The sequence below is a fragment of the Mobula hypostoma genome, chromosome 5 (genome assembly GCF_963921235.1).
Source record: "Mobula hypostoma chromosome 5, sMobHyp1.1, whole genome shotgun sequence".
Lineage (NCBI taxonomy): Eukaryota > Metazoa > Chordata > Chondrichthyes > Myliobatiformes > Myliobatidae > Mobula > Mobula hypostoma.
Genome location: NC_086101.1, coordinates 162,150,798 through 162,170,982, shown reverse-complemented (window position 1 = coordinate 162,170,982; position 20,185 = coordinate 162,150,798). Strand labels below are relative to the sequence as shown.

At 40.7% G+C, this 20,185-nt stretch overlaps 1 protein-coding gene across 5 annotated transcripts in view; it reads left to right on the top strand.

The window, feature by feature from the left end:
* poc5 (POC5 centriolar protein homolog (Chlamydomonas)) overlaps positions 1–20,185 on the top strand; it is a 119,957-nt gene that overhangs the window by 65,695 nt on the left and 34,077 nt on the right. For 4 of the 5 annotated variants that reach the window (XM_063049278.1, XM_063049279.1, XM_063049277.1 and 1 more), the window contains exon 10: positions 13,185–13,306. In XM_063049278.1, coding sequence (XP_062905348.1) covers positions 13,185–13,306 — 122 coding nt within the window. The remainder of the gene's footprint in view (positions 1–13,184; positions 13,307–20,185) is intronic. The other variant, XM_063049280.1, reaches the window with a different exon arrangement.

Sequence of the window (20,185 nt, the reverse complement as noted above, 5' to 3'; positions counted from 1 at the left end):
TGCTTAAGTTCGTCTTTATATGGCGATCTCTCTTGCTCTGAGAGAGTTCTCCATAATGTACTGCTTTTGGTAACCTGGAGTTGTCCATTTGACTTCAGTGTTTGGAAGTGGAGCCTTCTGTAGGCTCTTGTTGTTGGAGACATGATCCTGCCAGCTGATACCCATGATAGAGCACAGGCAGCTTTGATGGAAGTGCTGGAGCAACGGGATTTGCTTGCAGTACAAGACCCAGACTTTGGAGCTGTAGAGCAGTGTTGTGATGACGGTAGCCCTGTACACCTGAATTTTTGTGGACAGGCGCAGCTGGTGGTTCTCCCACACATGTTTTTGGAGGTGCACAAAGACACTGCTAGCTCTGGCGAGTCAATTGTTAACGTCCCTTACTACTGTAGCATCGTTGGAGATGATGCTGCCCAGGTAGGTGAACTCCCCAACCCTGGTGATAGGGTGGTCGTTGATGGTAATCCGAACTGGGTTGTAAACACCACGGGGTGGCTTCTGATGGAGGATCATTGTTTTCTTCAGACTGACTATTAACCTGAAATCCCTTGCAGCCTTGGTAAACTGTGACTGCAGCCCGTGGCATGTCCTCTGTGTGCGTGAGAGAGCACAGTTGTCCACATATAGTAGCTCTTGAATGGGTTCTTGTATGGCTTTTATTTGGGCGAGAAGGTGGCCACTCTCAAACAGTGTGATATGTTGACGTGTTGATGACATGTCACATGATGCTGAAAAGGTTCTGTGTGATAAACAGAAGAACAACAGCATCTCTATCCAGGTTGAAGTATCAACAGATTTCACCAATAAATGTCATGTTGTAGCATTTGTAAGGTTTGTAAATGATGGTGAAATTCAAGAAAACTTTTTCTTTTGCAAAGAGCTGCTCAAAACAAGCAAAGGCAAGATACAGGTGTCCCCCGCTTTTCGAACGTTCGCTTTACGAAACCTCACTGTTACGAAAGACCTACGTTAGTTACCTGTTTTCGCTAACAGTAGGTGTTTTCACTGTTAGGAAAAAAGCAGCGTCCGGGAAAAAAAAAGGTAGTGTGCGATAAAAGGCAGCACGCGCCCTGAGCAGCCGCTCTCCCCCGGATTCGGAACGGCATTCTAGCCGGCATTGCTTAAACACGTGCACGTGAGCAGCCGTTAGCAAGATGAGTTCTAAGGTATCGGAAAAGCCTGAAAGAGCTCGTAAAGGTGTTACACTTGCGTAAAACTAGACATAATTAAGCGTTTTGATCGTGGTGAACGAAGTAAGGACTAAGTGAGTTTGGCTTGTGGAAGTTGACGAAGATGATGTTGAAGAGGTTTTGGCATCTCTTGACCAAGAACTGATAGATGAAGAGCTGATGCAATTGGCAGAGGAAAGGATAACAATCGAAACCGAATGCAATAGCAAAAGTGAAGTCTCCAGGAACTGAATGTGAGGCAACTGCGTGAGATTTTCACGCAATGATAAAGTATGACTTTAATTTTGAAAGGGTACGTCGGTTTAGAGCATATTTGCAGGATGGTTTGAGTGCTTACAAAGAACTGTATGATCTAAAAATGCACGTGGCTAAGCAGTCAAGCAAGCCTTCCACATCAGCCACAGCAGATGACGAACCTCGAACTTCGACATCGAGGCAGGCAGAGATAGAAGAAGATGACCTGCCTACCCTAATGAAAACAGATGACGATGAGATGACACCCTAGTGTTCCACAACCCCAATCCCCGGGCCGCGGACAGATACCGATCCGCGGAGAATGCAGTGGTAGCCGAGAGGCACCCAACACATCTTTAAGAAAAAAGTCGAAATGAACAAGCTAATTAATTAGGTGCCATCCGGCATGTAAATGTCGGCCCAGATCAGAGATGATTGCCGATTGCGTCGCCCCTGTATCGGTCAGTGGCCCGGAGGGTGGGGGCCACTGCACCAGCCCAACCTGTGATGACTCAGCCTAACACACCATCATCAGTGTGCTCGGCGCTTCCCCAATTCCGGTAAGTGATACTACACTGTTCATACATTATTTCTACTTTATATCGGCTGTGTATTTTTACGTGTTATTTGGTATGATTTGGCAGCTTCATAGCTTAAAGGTTACTGGAGAGCGCTTGCGCCGTGTTTTTGCCGAGAGCGTTTGCACGAGATTTTCACTACGGAGAACAGTGCAGGCAATTATTGTGGAAAAGTATTTCTACTTTACATAGGCTGTGTATTCATCATATCATTCCTACTTTTACTATATGTTACTGTTATTTTAGGTTTGGTGTGTTATTTGGCATGATTTGGTAGGTTATTTTTGGGTCTGCAAACACTCACAAATTTTTCCCATATAAATAAATGGTAATTGCTTCTTCGCTTCACGCCATTCTGGCTTCATGAGAACGCTCTACTTTCAGATGGGGGGGGGGAAACCTGTATCTTTAATGTTTTCTCTTCATATCTGGAAACAAAAGGTCTGCATTGGCGGATCTATGTTGGCATCTGGATTGATGGTGTCCCATCAGTGGTTGGCTCCATGAGAGATTTTGTTTCTCTATTTTTTTTAAAAAAAGGAAAATTCTGACAGTGTCACAACACACTGCTTTCTTCACAGAGAGGTGCTGATGTCAAAAACTCTTGGAGATGAAATGAAAGAAGTTCTGGATGATGATACAAAAATGGTTCACTTTATTAAACAGCAATCAGTTCACTCAAGAATGCTTTTTTTTAAAAAAACTGAAAACCTAGAGAAGGAGCATACCAGTTTCCTGCTATATACAGAAATCGGGTGGCTTAGCAGAGGAAGAGTTTTCAACAAGGTGTTTGAACTGAAAAGTGAATTGCAGGAGTATTTTCAAGAAAATAGTTGCCCAGATTTTGCTGAGTGCTTTGAAGATGAAGCAGAAACTAGCCTACTTAGCAGATATTTTTCGTCATATGAACCAGTTGAACAAGTCTGTGTTAGGCCCTGGACAAAAGGTTTTTTTTTCAAGTGAGAAAATTCTTGGATTTAAACGAAAACTGAATCTTTGGAGAAATCGTGTTGCAAAAGGAAATCTTGAAATGTTTCCACGGCTGCTTGGGCTTGAAAGTGAAGAAGGGATCAGAAAGTTTCGAGTCTTATTGAAAACCACCTGAAAGAACTGCAGTACAAAATTGAACTGTTGTTTTCTCCCTTTCAACTCGTGTATGGCTGGATGAGAGACCCTTTCTCTGAATCTACTTTCAATACACTGGATGTACTCAGCAGGTCGGGCAGCATCAGTCAGAAACAATGAGTCAACGTTTCGGGCCGGAACCCTTCGTCAGGACTGAAGAATGAAAGATGGGGAAGGATTTGAAGAATGCTTGTCGAGTCAGGATGTGGTTGAAAAGTCGGAGAGAGGCGGAGATCACAGAGGGGGAGCAGTGAGAGAGTGTCTCACTGAACTCCCGTCGAAGAGAGGATTTAAACTTCAGGGTAGGCATACCTCAAAGAGACTTCGCAGTGGGGTAACGAATCGTAAGCACAAAATAATCTGCAGATGCTGTGAGCAAAGCAACACTTTTCAGTACGCTGGATGAACTCAGCAGGTCGGGCAGCATCAGTCAGAAACAATGAGTCAGCGTTTCAGGCCGGAACCCTTCGTCAGGACTGAAGAATGAAAGATGGGGAAGGATTTGAAGAATGCTTGTAGAGTCAGGATGTGGTCGAAGAGGTGGAGATCACAGAGGGGGAGCAGTGACACTGAACTCCCGTCGAAGCCCGTCCTTCGTTCTTCAGTCCTGACGAAGGGTTCCGGCCCGAAAAGTTGATTCATCGTTTCTGACTGATGCTGCCCGACCTGCTGAGTTCATCCAGCGTACTGAAAGTGTTGCTTTGATCACAGCATCTGCAGATTATTTTATGTCTCTGAATCTGCTGCTCAGCCTGAAAACTTGACTTTGAGAGAAGAAGAAGAACTTTGTAAGATGCAGTCTGATCCTGCACTCAAGATGATATTTACTGACCAGTCCCTGGACAAGTTCTGGATTTCTGTGAAAGAAGAATATCTTGCCATTCATAGGAAAGCAAGGAACATTTTGCTGCAATTTTCAACCTCATAGATGTGTGAGCAAGGTCTTTCTTCTTCAACAAGTATCAAAAGCAAGAATAGAGGTTGTCTCATTTCAGTTGAAATCCATGTGTGCTTATCTTGAGTTTGACTCAGAATTGAGTACTTGTGCAGCAATAAACAAACACTGGTTTCACATGCTAAGCCTATATATGAGCCTAATCATGTCACATAGTAAGAAAACGTTTTTTCAAAGTCTTGTATAAAATTGTGTCTTAGGCTATATCTTTATTCATTCATTGCTTTGGTTTATGTAACTTTATGTAACTTTTTAGTAACTTTATTATTCAACATAGTCAACAAAATTTCATGTACATGGTATTAATTAAAATCACTTTACAACTTTTATTTAAATTAAATTTACCGCGCCTACCTTTAGAAAAATTAAATCCCATTTTGACTTAAGCCAGTTATTTAACAGAAATTTGTTATGTTTTCCTTATGAGTTTTTAAAATTTATGAAAGGGGGCAAAATATTTAATTTCAAGAAAGGTAAGCTAAGCTTAACTACCTCTTTTTTTCAAGAAAGGTTGGCTAAAAATTCATTCTCCACTCAAAAGAGCATTGACAATTATTTTTGGATTATTATATCTACAATTTACTGATCACACAAACGTACCATGAGCTGTAGATTTAAGAATTTTTACTTTCAGGTTCCCTGAGAGCTGAAAACTATTTCAAGGGTTCCTCCAGGGTGAAAAGGTTGAGCTTTAATGATATCAGGAGGACATGATAAAAGGTGTGACTAATTGGCCAGTTCATTTGGAGGTATCACTGTAATGCTTGATGCCTTCTGTTGGCCATGTCTCTGAATTACTTAGCATTTGAGGAACCACTGCTGCCTCATTGACCGTGAGCAGGGAAGCAGACTTTGGATCATCATCTTTGCACTTTTTCTTTTTTGACAGTAATCTGTGCTGATAGATAGGAGGCTGTGATGAATTTGATTATCAATCCTTGGCTTCACTGAGAATTGGTTCCCAAAATTGACTTTTCTGGGGTCTCTGCATACCCTTTTATTCTGATACTGAGTAGCAGTGGCAAATTGGTAAAGGGCCTTTGTTTTCTTGCAAGAGATCATTCTCGTATGTTTAAGGAACAATTCAATGATAACTTCAAGTCGTCACTTTTTATTGTCATTTCGACCATAACTGCTGGTACAGTATACAGTAAAAACGAGACAATGTTTTTCAGGACCATGGTGCTACATGAACAATACAAAAACTACCCTGAACTACGTTAAAAAAACAACATAAGACTACACTAGACTACAGACCTACCCAGGACTACATAAAGTGCACAAAACAGTGCAGGCATTACAATAAATAATAAACAAGACAATATGCACAGTAGAGGGCAGTAGGTTGGTGTCAGTCCAGGCTCTGGGTATTGAGGAGTCTGATGGCTTGGGGGGAAAAAGCTGTTACGTAGTCTGCTCGTGAGAGCCCGAATACTTCGGTGCCTTTTGCCAGATGGCAGGAGGGAGAAGAGTTCATATGAGGGGTGCATGGGGTCCTTCATAACGCTGTTTGCTTTATGGATGCAGCATGTGGTGTAAATGTCTCTAATGGCGGGAAGAGAGACCCCGATGATCATCTCAGCTGACCTCACTATCCGCTGCAGGGTCTTGCAATCTGAGATGGTGCAATTTCCGAACCAGGCAGTGATGCAGCCTCTGCAGGCTTGAAGATTAGCCTTTGAGTGGGTGTGTAGCTCTCCATTTTGATATGCAGCTCTGACTGAGGTTGAAGTGATCTTGTTTCTGGAGAGAAAATAACATTAATTAGTTTTCCTTCTGTCTTGTTGATTAGTCATACTCAATTGTTGTGTTATTGCAGAGAGATTGATAAGAAAGTAGGAGCAAAGGCATAACCTTGCCTGAACCTTATCTAAATATAGATTAACTATTTCTCTCCTTACACATGCTACATACCCTTGGAGTATTTCCAGTACCTTCTGTTTTCACTTCAAATTGCCAGCAGCTGCAAATGTTTCATCTTTTCACTTGCTTGACCCAAGTCTATATTGGGATTAACTCTGTGATTGATCAACTGGTTAGAGTAGTGGCTTGCTTATCATGGAGCTGATGTAGAATTTGCCACATTTAGGAGGATTCTGTATGGTGCTCCTCAGTCCAAAGCTGAAGAATTTTGTAAGGTTGAAGAAAAGTCAGGAAAGAATTTAATCTGTTCCATGCATTCCATGAGTTGTTTTACATGGGCCGAATCTGGATTATGACTTGGGAAGTAGTTCTTCAGGCACTTGGAAGAAATCATTGAAGATTACCTTTTGCAATGACTTTTCCGATAGGAGAATCTTTTTTAATTACCATTGGATGGCTTTTTTTCCTGATGAAATCTGCTGACATATTCCTGTTTTTGCTAATTCAAGAGAATGTGACTTTGTCAGAAGTATCTCAGCAGTATATAAAAATTTCATCAGCAATACTGTGTGTTCCAAAAACCTTATTGTTTATTTGTTCATGAATGCCCTTTTTATTTTGTCATTCTTGGGTAGCTTCACAACTGGACCAAATAATTGAGGAGCTCTTCAAAACACCCCTACCACAGCCTCACTCTTAACTAAGTTCTTCCTTTCTTGCTCTCAACAAGGTAGGCCCTTGGGCATTTGAGTTTGAATAATTTTGAAAGTGCAACTTTCAGGTATCTATGAATTTGTTCTTTGTTTTTAAACCTTTGGGGCATAAAGACACTATCAATCCAAGATCACCTTGTATTTGAGGATAATTAGCTCCTGATCATTCTTAAACAGGACCTTGTGTCTTATTAACATGAGATTCAGTAAGTGCTGGAAATCTTGAAGTGGGGCTTTGTTTTTTTTTGTAGCAGAGTCAAGAGTCTTACTGCTAGGGCTTACTGCTGGAGGTAGTTATGCTGGCCATTCAGATTAAACCAGCTCCCACCCTTCACCATTCTCATTTCCCCCTCCCCCTCCCCATTTTTACACTATTTTTAATCTATTCAATATACATGTACTGTATTTATTTATTATTTTTTCTATATAATGTATTGCATTGAACTGCTGCTGCTATGTTAACAAATTTCATGACACATGCCAGTGATAATAAATCTGTGTAATTCACAATCTTGTTGCAAAAATAACCCTAACAAATCATTAAATACTGTTATCACAACAGTAAATAAAATCAAGTCCCATGCCCTCAATTCTCAACTATTTCTAGAACTTCATATTGAGAATGATGAACAGTTTGAAGACTTGCTATTGCACACAGAAGTCAGATAGCTCTCAAAGGGAAACTACCTGAGATGCTTTTATGGGCTTTTTTGAAATTTTAAAATTCTTTGAAGATTCAAGTATTTGTTCAGCAATCAACTCAAGAATATTAGGCTTGATAGTACTATTTATCAGAATTATTCACGAAGTTTAATGAAATCGATCTTCAGATGAAAGAAAATGATGTAAATCTTATCGAACTCAAATCCACATTTCTGTCCAAATTAACCCTATTTAAATGCAGCATTGGCCATCACAACCTTTTCCAATTCCAGAACCTTTCTGAATTGCTAGAGGGAAAAAAGGATACCAGATGATCTTCAAGTATACTGTGCCCATTTGGGTGAGCTGCATAAAGACGTGTCAGAGATTTCAGGATCTTCTCTCAATCTAAATTCCACCCAAACAATTGAAATGGGGAATTAACAGTAAGGATGGAAGAAGAACTGATCTCATTACAAAATGACTTTCAGCTGAAGCCGAGGTTCAAAACATCATGTCAAAACTTTAAGTTGCAGAAAGAAATCACTGAATGCTATCCTGTACTGTGGAAAAGGTCAAGATGTTCTTCGTTGTCTTTCCAACATATTTAGTGGAGGGTGGTTTCAGTGTGTCACCCAGCTTCTTTTAAAGCAACAGAACAAACTGCAAGTTACTGAACATGGGGATCTGAGACTCCTGAGTGACATTCAGCTTGATGCTGAGAAGATGACATCACTGCACCAAGCCCATCCATCTCTTTGAAATGTGAAAAAGCAATGAAGTAGTGAATAGTTGGACTACTAATGTACACTCTAAAATTGTTGATGAAAATTGTCTTTACTATAATTATGTAAATAAAGAAATTTTATTTGTAGGTTTGAATAGATTTGAATAATTTTTGCAATTATTTGTCACTGCTTTGACTTTGCAGTTCCTATTTGATTTCACTGTGCATCATAAATCAAAATTCTTTACAGTTTTTGTGTAATGGCTGGAAAAGGAGAGGGGGATGCCTGGGGATGTGATCTGGGAACCAAGGGGGAAGCAACCCAAAAAGGTTTGGGAACCATTGATCCAGACAACATCCATTACCTTGCCTTCATCAACTTTCCTTGAAACTTCCTCAGGAAAAATCTAAGCCTTGTTGAATATCGCTAATCAGTTTGTGTCTCTCCAAATACTTGTATACCAGTCCCTTAGAATATTTTCCAATAACTTGTCCACACTGATTTCAGGCTCACCAGCCTGTAGCTCCCAACTTATACGTAGAATTTTTCTTGTACAGCAGAACAGCATTAGCTATCCTCCAATCCTCCGGCACCTTACCTGTTGCTAAGAATATTTTAAATGTCTCCAAAGGAACACCTTGTCAGGTCCTGGGGATTTATCCACTCTAATTTGCCTCAAGACAACAGGTACCTCCTCTAATCTGTATGTGGTCCATGATGTCACTGCTGCTTTGTCTCACTTCTATAGACTGTCTCCTGAGTAAATACAGATACAAAATATCATTTTAAGACCTCCTCGCATGTCTTTTGACTCCATGCATGGATGAGCAGGTGATAGTCAAGAGGACCGATTTTGTTCTTTGCTATCCTTTTGCTCTTAATATCTGTAGAAGCCTTTGGGATTCTCGTTCACCTTGTCTGCAAGAACAGCCTCCTGATTTGTTTGTGTTCTCTTGCACATCTGATAGTCCACAAATACCCCATTTGTTTTTTCTTGCCTATACTAGCTATGCAGCTCCTTCTTAACTAAAGCCTCAATACCTCTCAGTCCAAGGTTCCTTAAACCTTTTATCCTTGCCTTTTATTCTGACAGGAGCATATAAACTCTGTACACTCAATTTCACTTTTGAAGGCTTCCTACTTACCAAGCACATCTTTGCCGTAAAACAACCTAATCCACAATGCCAGATTCTTTCTGATTGGCCTTTCTCCAACTTAGAATCTCGACCCAAGGACCAGACCTATTCTTCTGCATAATTAGCTTGAATCTTGAGGTATTATGATCACTAGATGCAATGTGTTTCCCCTACACAGGCATCTGTCACCTGATCTGAACTTATTGATTAAGGAAACTTTCCTGAACATCTCGTTCTTTAGTACTATGGGAGTCCCAATCAATATGTGGAAAGTTAAAATCACCTACGATCATAACCTTATGTTTATTGTAACAATTTGTGAGTTCTCTACAAATTTGTTACTTTAAACCTCACTGACTATTGGGTTATCCCTTTCTTATTCCTGTGCCCTATCAATATAGCCTTAGTAGATGAGCTCTCCAGTCTGCCCTGTCTGAGCACTGCCATGACATTTTTATCAATTGTTCCACAGGCTATAACTTCTCATTTCCCCACCCCAACAAAATGCATTAGGTACTCATGATCCCTTGGCCTAAAGTTAGTTTACAAATTCTTAAAACTATCTGGCACTTAAGCATTTCATCTAAGCTTTCACAAAATGTACTTTTTCCACATCTATTGAAAACCACTGGATTGTTAAGTGATTTCCATCCATCAGCTTGATGTGTGTTTCTCAATTTCTTGAGATGAGTAATGCTGGATAACTTTGTATTGTTGGTACTCAACTATTAAAAGGTTTGACAGTATTAAGGTGTGATTTGTATCCTTTCAAAAAAAAGTTTTTTGACAGTTTTCTTAATACTGTATGTCAGCTCTTAATAGCTCCTTTTTACCTCAGTATTACCTTATGTCTGTTTATACTTTTTACTACAATAAAGGTGCCTTATTAAATTTTTCTACGTGCTGTCATGGTACTGCATGCAGTCCTGATGAAGGGTCTCGGCCCGAAACATCGACTGTACCTCTTCCGAGAGATGCTGCCTGGCCTGCTGCGTTCACCAGCAACTTTGATGTGTGTTGCTTGAATTTCCAGCATCTGCAGAATTCCTCATGTTTATGCTAATAATATCCTCTTTTCCTCAGTCATTTTAAACAATGGTAGTTGTCTACTCTAAAGATGCTATAGCAGGGATTCCCAACCATTTTTTTAATGCCATGGACCCATACCATGAGCTGAGGGGTCAGTGGCCCTCAGGTTGGGAACCCCTGCAGTACAGCCTCTGTTCAGTTTGATCTGATCAGAATACATGCTTAAAAGGTTTGTTTCGCTTCCAGTTGGTCAAAAGTGTGCTGTTGTTTCCAGATCTCTCTATACTTTGGAATGGCTCCTTCAATGGATGTGGGATATGGTTGGAGGATGGTTTTTTGAGGAATGGTAAATTATTTCGCACTTAGATTGCCTTTTATTTTCAATAAAACAGAATCTTCATTTGATGGTCAACTGAGACGTAGTAAATACGCACACAATGCTGGAGGAACTTGGCAGGCCAGGCAACACCAATGGAAAAAAGTACAGTCGACATTTTGGGCCGAAAAGTCGACTGTATTTTTTTGTCCATAGATGTTGCCTGGCCTACTGAGTTCCACCAGCATTTTGTGTGGTGTTCAGATTTCCAGCATCTGCAAATTTTCTCTTGTTTGTGAACTGTGACGTATTTATTGATTAGTTTCTGTGCTGTTAATGCATACTCAAATACTGTGCTTGGCATTTTTCAAGTACAGTTCTGCTTGTAGGAAACGATTATTACTTTGTCACTATATTTGGTGTATAGAATAACACTGACATGTTTGTTTTCTCTTATTGGTAAAATGTCACTGCAAACTAAGAGCCTATGGGTATCTTAAATACTGTCATTCAATTAGTCTTCCTGTGTGAATATTTGAAGAGCTAATATTTGTTATCGTAGATTTCCTTTTTGAGAAGTTGGGTATTCTGCTTATGTAACTTTCCTTCATGTGTTGTGGATGATTTCATGTAAAGTATTCAATTTCTTCAATCATAACACAGTGGTTCCTTAATTTTCACAGCATTTTTATGTTCCTGGAATTTTTTTTCTTTCTTTTCCTTTTTACAATTCGTCATGCAATATTATCAAAGTAGCTTCTGGCACAAATTTAACATGAAGTAATTATTCCTGGAATAGTTTTGAGAAGAAAGATTTCTGCCTATTGGTATATAAATATGTTCAATTTATTTTTTAATGGCAATGTCTTCTACCTGAATCCTTTGCTATCCTAAGCACTGAGTATTCCAACTGATTTTAGTAACTAAGTTTTGAGTCTTCATTGAAAAGTAAAATCATTAAGAACTAAATTGAAGTGTGTTATAATGTAAAATATTTTTGCAGTACAAAAAAAGAAGGCTGTCACTGATTTATCATGAGCTATTGAGTGGCTGCACCTGCAAAATTGCTAATTGTAGTAGTTTTTGTGACCTTTCAGCTTAATACAAATAAGAGACATGACCTGTGTGACTAAAGTGAAGTACAGGATAGACAGTTCATTTTTGTGTATGTGTGATTCTGTACCCAACCTTAAAGGTAAATCAAGTCGAAGCTGACAATGAGCTCACTTCTGTTTGCTACCACTTGAATGATATTGGAACTGCAGCTGATGGAAATCTCAGGAGTGAGACTAGCTCTAGAGCAGAGATCGATTTCCATTACTACAACTTAAAATTTTGTATGTACTTGCAACAGTCATTGTGCTTACTGCACTGTTATTTCTTGATATCTACTGCACTGTTATTTCTTGATATCAACTGCAATGAAGTGAATTTGCTAAAGATTGATACTGTGGACTTTGAAGTCAAAAGCAATGAAAGATTTCCCAAAGAGCATTACTGGCTGATAATATTTGCAACAATGCAAAGTGTGACATACTTTCAAAACTCATTCATGATTTATGTCCATTTGAACTTCCATGCTGAGTGCTGGCATTATTTAAACATCGGGATGCCTAGGGCTTTGCCGCCTCCCATTGCTTAATTTCATACACCATTTGTAACAGGAAAAGTCAAGGCTGCATTGCTTTGGCCTGACTTGTGAGATTGCTAGGTTCTGTTTACAGAGTGCTGTTTCTGTTCATCATGCATGTTGATCTTTGTTGAGGCTGCACCAGATTGATACCTTGATTGCAGGTATGCATGATGTTACTCTTTCTGTTCCGAACTCATTTAGACCAGGATTCGATTTCTGGTTTGTGGGTGATAAAGTATGTCCTGCAGAGGAGGGTGCAATCATTGAGGACTGATTGATATTAATTAATTCCATCTGGAAATGAATTGTGGATATTGTTCATCTCAAGGTTTCAGTTTCCCTTGTCTCATTATTAAGTAGCCTATTGATCTTTTATCAAGGATTCTTTATGAAGTAGTGAGCTCTAGTATAAAATATCAGAAGAAATTAAACACCTGTAGAATAAATCTGTCAGTATGAGTAATCCCAAGGGCAAGGGGAAAAGACTGAAGGGGATTCGTGTAAGAGTGGTTGCCAAATTATGTCAATGTAAGTACCTTTTGCCCTATCATTACAACTTAGTCATTTGTGGCTTGGGCCATTAACTGTTCACTAGGTAAAGCTTCCTTCTAATGTACAACTGACTAGAAATAGAAGCACTTTAGAAAGTTGACTTTAATAATAAATGAAGGACTTTGTAGGTGTAACGTTACTTTCTGTAAATCATTTTTCCATAAAATTGATTTGGGAAAATTGCTTTTAGCTGGATATGGTTTACATGGGAAGAAAATTTATAATTTTTATAATAAAAGTTGATTCTGTTTCTTTATACTGACCAGTGAGAAATTGTATGATTTTTCCCTTCCTTGATTTGGTGAGCAATGAAGCACATAATTAGCCCTCAACCTTTTGTTTTGTCACTGTTAACATTTTCCATTTGGTTCAGAAGGTCCCAAAAACCTTTTAAGGAATCTTAAATAAGTTGAATACTGAATAAAGGCTTTGCAGGCTTTTATCTTATTTTGCACTTGTTGTTTCATTTGTATTTCTTTTTTAAAAACAGCAGAGTCTCTACATGGAAGGGATGACTTTGATTGCTGTCCTTCTGCCTCTGCACCCAAACCATCAGTTTGTCCTGTTCCAACAACCTTGGATCCTTCGATTCCCTTTGACTCCGATCGGATGGTACGTGGTCCTAATACTTTTGACTTTTAGTACATTTTGCTAGTCTGCTGCACTATTTAGTTTGTGTAAAAGCAGAATAGTGATGAATGAGGTTAGGGATGCATGAAGCCTAAGATTTAGTTCCCATTGTTAGCAACACCATGGCAGGGGGCTTGTAAAGATAAACTTTACTGTGATACAGCTGACTCTTCATCTAAATTAGCCAGCAAGAAACTTTTGTGGACAAATTATGATGAGAACAACACTTGGCTTTGCCAGAGACACCTAATCAGGCATTGACATGGCTTATAATGCATTCAGTGTTGTACTGATCAACATATGAACAATTGCAAATTCCTTCACAGAGGAAAGATGGCAAAACGTCTTATTTCCTTGTGGTATATCAATGGTGCTGTAAAGCAGGGGTGTCAAACTACTGGCCCGCGAACGGGACCAATCCGGCCCGTGGGATGATTTGGGGGAGAAAAAAGTATATTCATGACCATTTATTATGTATCTGTACGGCAGCTGCTCTCTCTCCCACCGCTGCCTGTCCCGTCTGCTGCGCCGGCAGCTTGTATGTACTTAGAAAACAATAGGCGGCAGTTAACCACCCGCTGCGCATCAGCACCTAGCACCCTGCACTGAAGATCACTAGGGCCCCACTTACATCGTCAGACACGGTATAAACACACAGGGTACTCAGGTAAGTAACACCTGTAGCAAGGCTGAGACTGTTTGCTGCTGTGGTTCAAAATGCTTTCCAAGAAAAGAAAAGTTGACATCAAAGGTCAGATATTCAACAATAATTGGAAGGATCGTTTTTTTCTTCTGTGAGATCAACGGCAAACCTGTGTGTCTGATATGTTCGCAAAAAGTGGCTGTGGCAAAAGAGTACAATATCAAACGACACCGTGAGACGTCACACTGAGAAATATATGACAAGTACGCAGGACAACTCAGAACACAAAAGGTAAACGAGCTTGAAGCAGCGCTGCAAAAACAGCAATCAGTGTTCACCAAAAGTCGAGAGATTCATGATGGAGCTGTCAGGGCCAGCTAGATTATTGCCAACAAAATAGCTGCTGCATCGAAGCCATACTCAGGGAATTCATCAAAGCATGCATGCTGATGGAGGCTGAGCTGGTGTGAGAAGAGACAAGCTTTTGGTAATATCAGCTTGTCAAGAAATACTGTGGCAGAGAGAATCAGGGACCTTGCAGGAGATTTAAACAGTCAACTAAAAGACAAAGTGAAGTCATTTATTACCTTCTCTATTGCAAATGATGAAAGCACCGACGTGACTGATGTAGCTCAATTGGGAATATTTATTCATGGTGTTGATGCATCTTTCACCGTCACTGAGGAGTTTGTGGAGGTGGTGCCCATGACAAACACCACAACGGCAAACGACGTTTTCTCCAGCCTTGTCGAGGCCTTGGACAGACTGAGGGTTGACTGGAGTCACACTGTCAGCGTGGCAACAGATGGCGCACCGTCCACAGTCAGGAAAAAGGTGGGTGTTGTTGCGAAGCTCAGAGAGAAAGTTCAGACAGAGAATCCGGAGCAGGAATTCCGGAATTTTCATTGTATTATACACCAAGAGGCATTATAGAAACATAGAAACATAGAAAATAGGTGCAGGAGTAGGCCATTCGGCCCTTCGAGCCTGCACCGCCATTTATTATGATCATGGCTGATCATCCAACTCAGAACCCAGCCTTCCCTCCATACCCCCTGACCCCTGTAGCCACAAGGGCCATATCTAACTTCCTTTTAAACATAGCTAATGAACTGGCCTCAACAGTTTGCTGTGGCAGAGAATTCCACAGATTCACCACTCTCTGTGTGAAGAAGTTTTTCCTAACCTCGGTCCTAAAAGGCTTCCCCTCTATCCTCAAACTGTGACCCCTCGTTCTGGACCTCCCCAACATCGGGAACAATCTTCCCGCATCTCGCCTGTCCAATCCCTTTAGGATCTTATACGTTTCAATCAGATCCCCCCTCAATCTTCTAAATTCCAACGAGTACAAGCCCAGTTCATCCAGTCTTTCTTCATATGAAAGACCTGCCATCCCAGGAATCAATCTGGTGAACCTTCTTTGTACTCCCTCTATGGCAAAGATGTCTTTCCTCAGATTAGGGGACCAAAACTGCACACAATACTCCAGGTGTGGTCTCACCAAGGCCTTGTACAACTGCAGTAGTACCTCCCTGCTCCTGTACTCGAATCCTCTCGCTATAAATGCCAGCATACCGTTCGCCTTTTTCACCGCCTGCTGTACCTGCATGCCCACTTTCAATGACTGGTGTATAATGACACCCAGGTCTCGTTGCACCTCCCCTTTTCCTAATCGGCCACCATTCAGATAATAATCTGTTTTCCTATTTTTGCCACCAAAGTGGATAACTTCACATTTATCCACATTAAATTGCATCTGCCATGAATTTGCCCACTCATCTAACCTATCCAAGTCACTCTGCATCCTCTTAGCATGCTCTCACAGCTAACACTGCCGCCCAGCTTCGTGTCATCCGCAAACTTGGAGATGCTGCATTTAATTCCCTCATCTAAGTCATTAATATATATTGTAAACAGCTGGGTTCCCAGCACTGAGCCTTGCGGTACCCCACTAGTCACCGCCTGCCATTCTGAAAAGGTCCCGTTTATTCCCACTCTTTGCTTCCTGTCTGCTAACCAATTCTCCACCCACACCAATACCTTACCCCCAATACCGTGTGCTTTAAGTTTGCACACTAATCTCCTATGTGGGACCTTGTCAAAAGCCTTTTGAAAATCCAAATATACCACATCCACTGGTTCTCCCCTATCCACTCTACTAGTTACATCCTCAAAAAATTCTATGAGATTCGTCAGACATGATTTTCCTTTCACAAATCCATGCTGACTTTGTCCGATCATTTCACCGCTTTCCAAATGTGCTGTTATCACATCCTTGATAACTGACTCCAGCAGTTTCCCCACCACCGACGTTAGGCTAACCGGCCTATAATTCCCCGGTTTCTCTCTCCCTCCTTTTTTAAAAAGTGGGGTTACATTAGCCACCCTCCAATCCTCAGGAACTAGTCCAGAATCTAACGAGTTTTGAAAAATTATCACTAATGCATCCACTATTTCTTGGGCCACTTCCTTAAGCACTCTGGGATGCAGACCATCTGGCCCTGGGGATTTATCTGCCTTCAATCCCTTCAATTTACCTAACACCACTTCCCTACTAACATGTATTTCGCTCAGTTCCTCCATCTCACTGGACCCTCTGTCCCTTACTATTTCTGGAAGATTATTTATGTCCTCCTTAGTGAAGACAGAACCAAAGTAATTATTCAATTGGTCTGCCATGTCCTTGCTCCCCATAATCAATTCACCTGTTTCTGTTTGCAGGGGACCTACATTTGTCTTTATCAGTCTTTTCCTTTTTACATATCTATAAAAGCTTTACAGTCCGTTTTTATGTTCTCTGCCAGTTTTCTCTCATAATCTTTTTTCCCCTTCCTAATTAAGCCCTTTGTCCTCCTCTGCTGAACTCTGAATTTCTCCCAGTCCTCAGGTGAGCCACTTTCTCTGGCTAATTTGTATGCTACTTCTTTGGAATTGATACTATCCCTAATTTCTCTTGTCAGCCACGGGTGCACTACCTTCCTTGATTTATTCTTTTGCCAAACTGGGATGAACAATTGTTGTAGTTCATCCATGCAACCTTTAAATGCCTGCCATTGCATATCCACCGTCAATCCTTGAAGTGTCATTTGCCAGTCTATCTTAGCTAATTCATGTCTCATACCTTCAAAGTTACCCCTCTTTAAGTTCAGAACCTTTGTTTCTGAATTAACTACGTCACTCTCCATGTTAATGAAGAATTCCACCATATTATGGTCACTCTTACCCAAGGGGCCTCTCACGACAAGATCGCTAATTAACCCTTCCTCATTGCTCAAAACCCAGTCCAGAATAGCCTGCTCTCTAGTCGGTTCCTCGACATGTTGGTTCAAAAAACCATCCCGCATACATTCCAAGAAATCCTCTTCCTCAGCACTTTTACCAATTTGGTTCACCCAGTCTACATGTAGATTGAAGTCACCCATTATAACTGCTGTTCCTTTATTGCACACATTTCTAATTTCCTGTTTAATACCATCTCCGACCTCACTACTACTGTTAGGTGGCCTGTACACAACTCCCACCAGCGTCTTCTGCCCCTTAGTGTTACGCAGCTCTACCCATATCGATTCCACATCTTCCCGGCTTATGTCCTTCCTTTCTATTGCGTTAATCTCTTTTTTAACCAGCAACGCCACCCCACCTCCCCTTCCTTCGTGTCTATCCCTCCTGAATATTGAATATCCCTGAACGTTGAGCTCCCATCCCTGGTCACCCTGGAGCCATGTCTCTGTGATCCCAACTATATCATAATCATTAATAACAATCTGCACTTTCAATTCATCCACCTTATTACGAATACTCCTTGCATTGACACATAAAGCCTTCAGGCACTCTTTTACAACTCTCTTAGCCCTTTTTAATGCTTGCCCTGGATTTGTCGGCCTGCCACTTTTACTTTTCCCCTTTGTACTTTTTGCTTCTACGCTCACTTTACACCCCTCTGTCTCTCTGCACTGGTTCCCATCCCTCTGTTGTGAACTAACCTCCTCACACCTAGCCGCTTTAATTTGATTCCCACCCCCCATGTAGCAGGAGCCTGAAAATGGACAATGTCATGGATGTAGTAATCAAAATGGTTAATTTTATTAGAGCTAAGGGACTCAACCATTGGCAATTTGACACTCTTTTGTCTGAAAGTAATATTGGACACAGCCTACCCTACCACACTGAAGTCCACTGGTTGAGCAGAGGGGTTGTGCTCAAATGTTTTTCTCAATTACATGCGGAAATTGGACTATTCATGAACAAGAAAGAGAAGCCAGTGGCAGAGTTGGATGACCTAGACTGGCTTCATGATCTTGCATTTTTGGTGGATGTAACAGAGCACTTACATGTACTTAATGTTAACATGCAAGGCCGCAACAAACTTGTTATGGAATACTACGACAGCATTCGTGCCTTTCAAATTAAATTAGACCTGTGGGAGATGCAATTATCCCGGAGCAACCCAGCTCATTTCCCCTCTTTGCAGTCTGTGTGTGCTGCTCATGGGAATAATGACAACATGGACAGGTACAAGGACAAAATATCATGGCTGAAAAGTGAGTTTCAGAATCGTTTCTGAGTCTTCACACAGCTCGAGAAGGAATTCTCACTATTTTGCTCGCCATTTGCCGTCAACGCAGCATCAGATGTGCCGGAGGAACTCCAAATAGAACTAATTGAAATTCAGTGTAGCTCGGCTTTGAAATATAAATTTGAGACTGTGGGTCTGGACTCATTCTATCAATACCTGGGACCGATGTACCCCAAGATGACAGACTTTGCCTCAAAGATCCTTTGCATGTTCAGGACAACATACCTCTGTGAGCAGGCATTTTTCATAATGAACATTAACAAATTCAAACTGTGCTCGCAGCTGACACACAGACATCTAAATGACATTATGAAAATCACAACAGCCCAGAAACTGGTCCCTGATGTTGGCAGGCTGCTTAAAAGCCAAGAGAGGTCAGGTGTCTGGAAGCAGCAAGTGAAAAATGAGTGACACTGTTCGATGCACTGCGACATGTAAGCAAAATGCATTATGAAATATTGAGTGTCATAATATTGTGATTCATTCATTTTCGGACTATTCTATTATTGTAAATGTGATCATTTCAATAAAAATTAGGTGCAGTTGTGTAGCCTACATTTCCGATTTGTTTTGTTAGGTCTACATTTGTGTCTGCTAATGTTCCATTTCAAATGGTTTATTAATGGAAAGGGTGTGGCTCTCAAAACAATCTTGGCCAAAAAAGCATGGTTTTTTCTCTCCCTCATCACAACTTTCTTGTAGCCTACGACTGTAAGTTCATACCAATCATAAAAATAATGCTTGCTAGGCAATCTTCATAAGAAATGAAATTCGTAAAGTGAAACGCTTTGTAGTTATAGCAGAGACTGAGACACATGAGAGCAGGTTGAAAAAAAGGAAGACAACGAAAGCTGTGGGAGCAGGCACGCATGAAGTCGCATTTTGCCCAATCCGGCCCATGACCTAAAATGAGTTTGACACCCCTGCTGTAAAGCGTGTGTATATTGTCCATCCCTATTTTGCTTTTGTGCAATTGTTGTTGAGCTGCTTTCTTGAAAACACCAATCTGTGTCATGAAGATACACCACAAGGCTTTTAGGGAATTCCAAAACAATGAAGGCATGGGAAAAGTTTCCTGATTTAGGATTCTATGACTTAATCTGAATTTGTAGGTGCTCCTATTCATCTGCACTGGCTGCTCATCTTTCTAGGGTTTGGATAAAGTGCTGATAAATCCTTTATCCTGTAATTCCTAAAATGCATAGAGTAAACTGCATTGCCAGGTGATGGTTGGGGTGAATATTTGATGACGGATTAGATACCGTTCAAAATGGATTGTTTTGGCATCTACGTCAAGCTGTTTGAGTGCTTTGGAGGCACATGTTCAGGCAGGTAAATAATATTCCATCATGTTCCTAATGTATACACTGTAGGTGGTAGGGGACTTGTGTCGTCATTTGCTGCAGAACAAATGGTCTCTGGCTTAGTGTACCAGGCAAAGTGTTGATGTGTCTAATCCAATTATTATTCTGGTCAAGTCAAACACTGCCCTAATGTTACTTCATCATTGCCTGGTTAAAATCTTGAAATACTATGAATGGCACTTAAGGAAATGCCTTCAGTGAATGAACAGCACCTATGCAAGAAAGTGGATCGTCACCACCTTCAGTCTGGTAATGAGGATTAGATATTAAATGCTGGA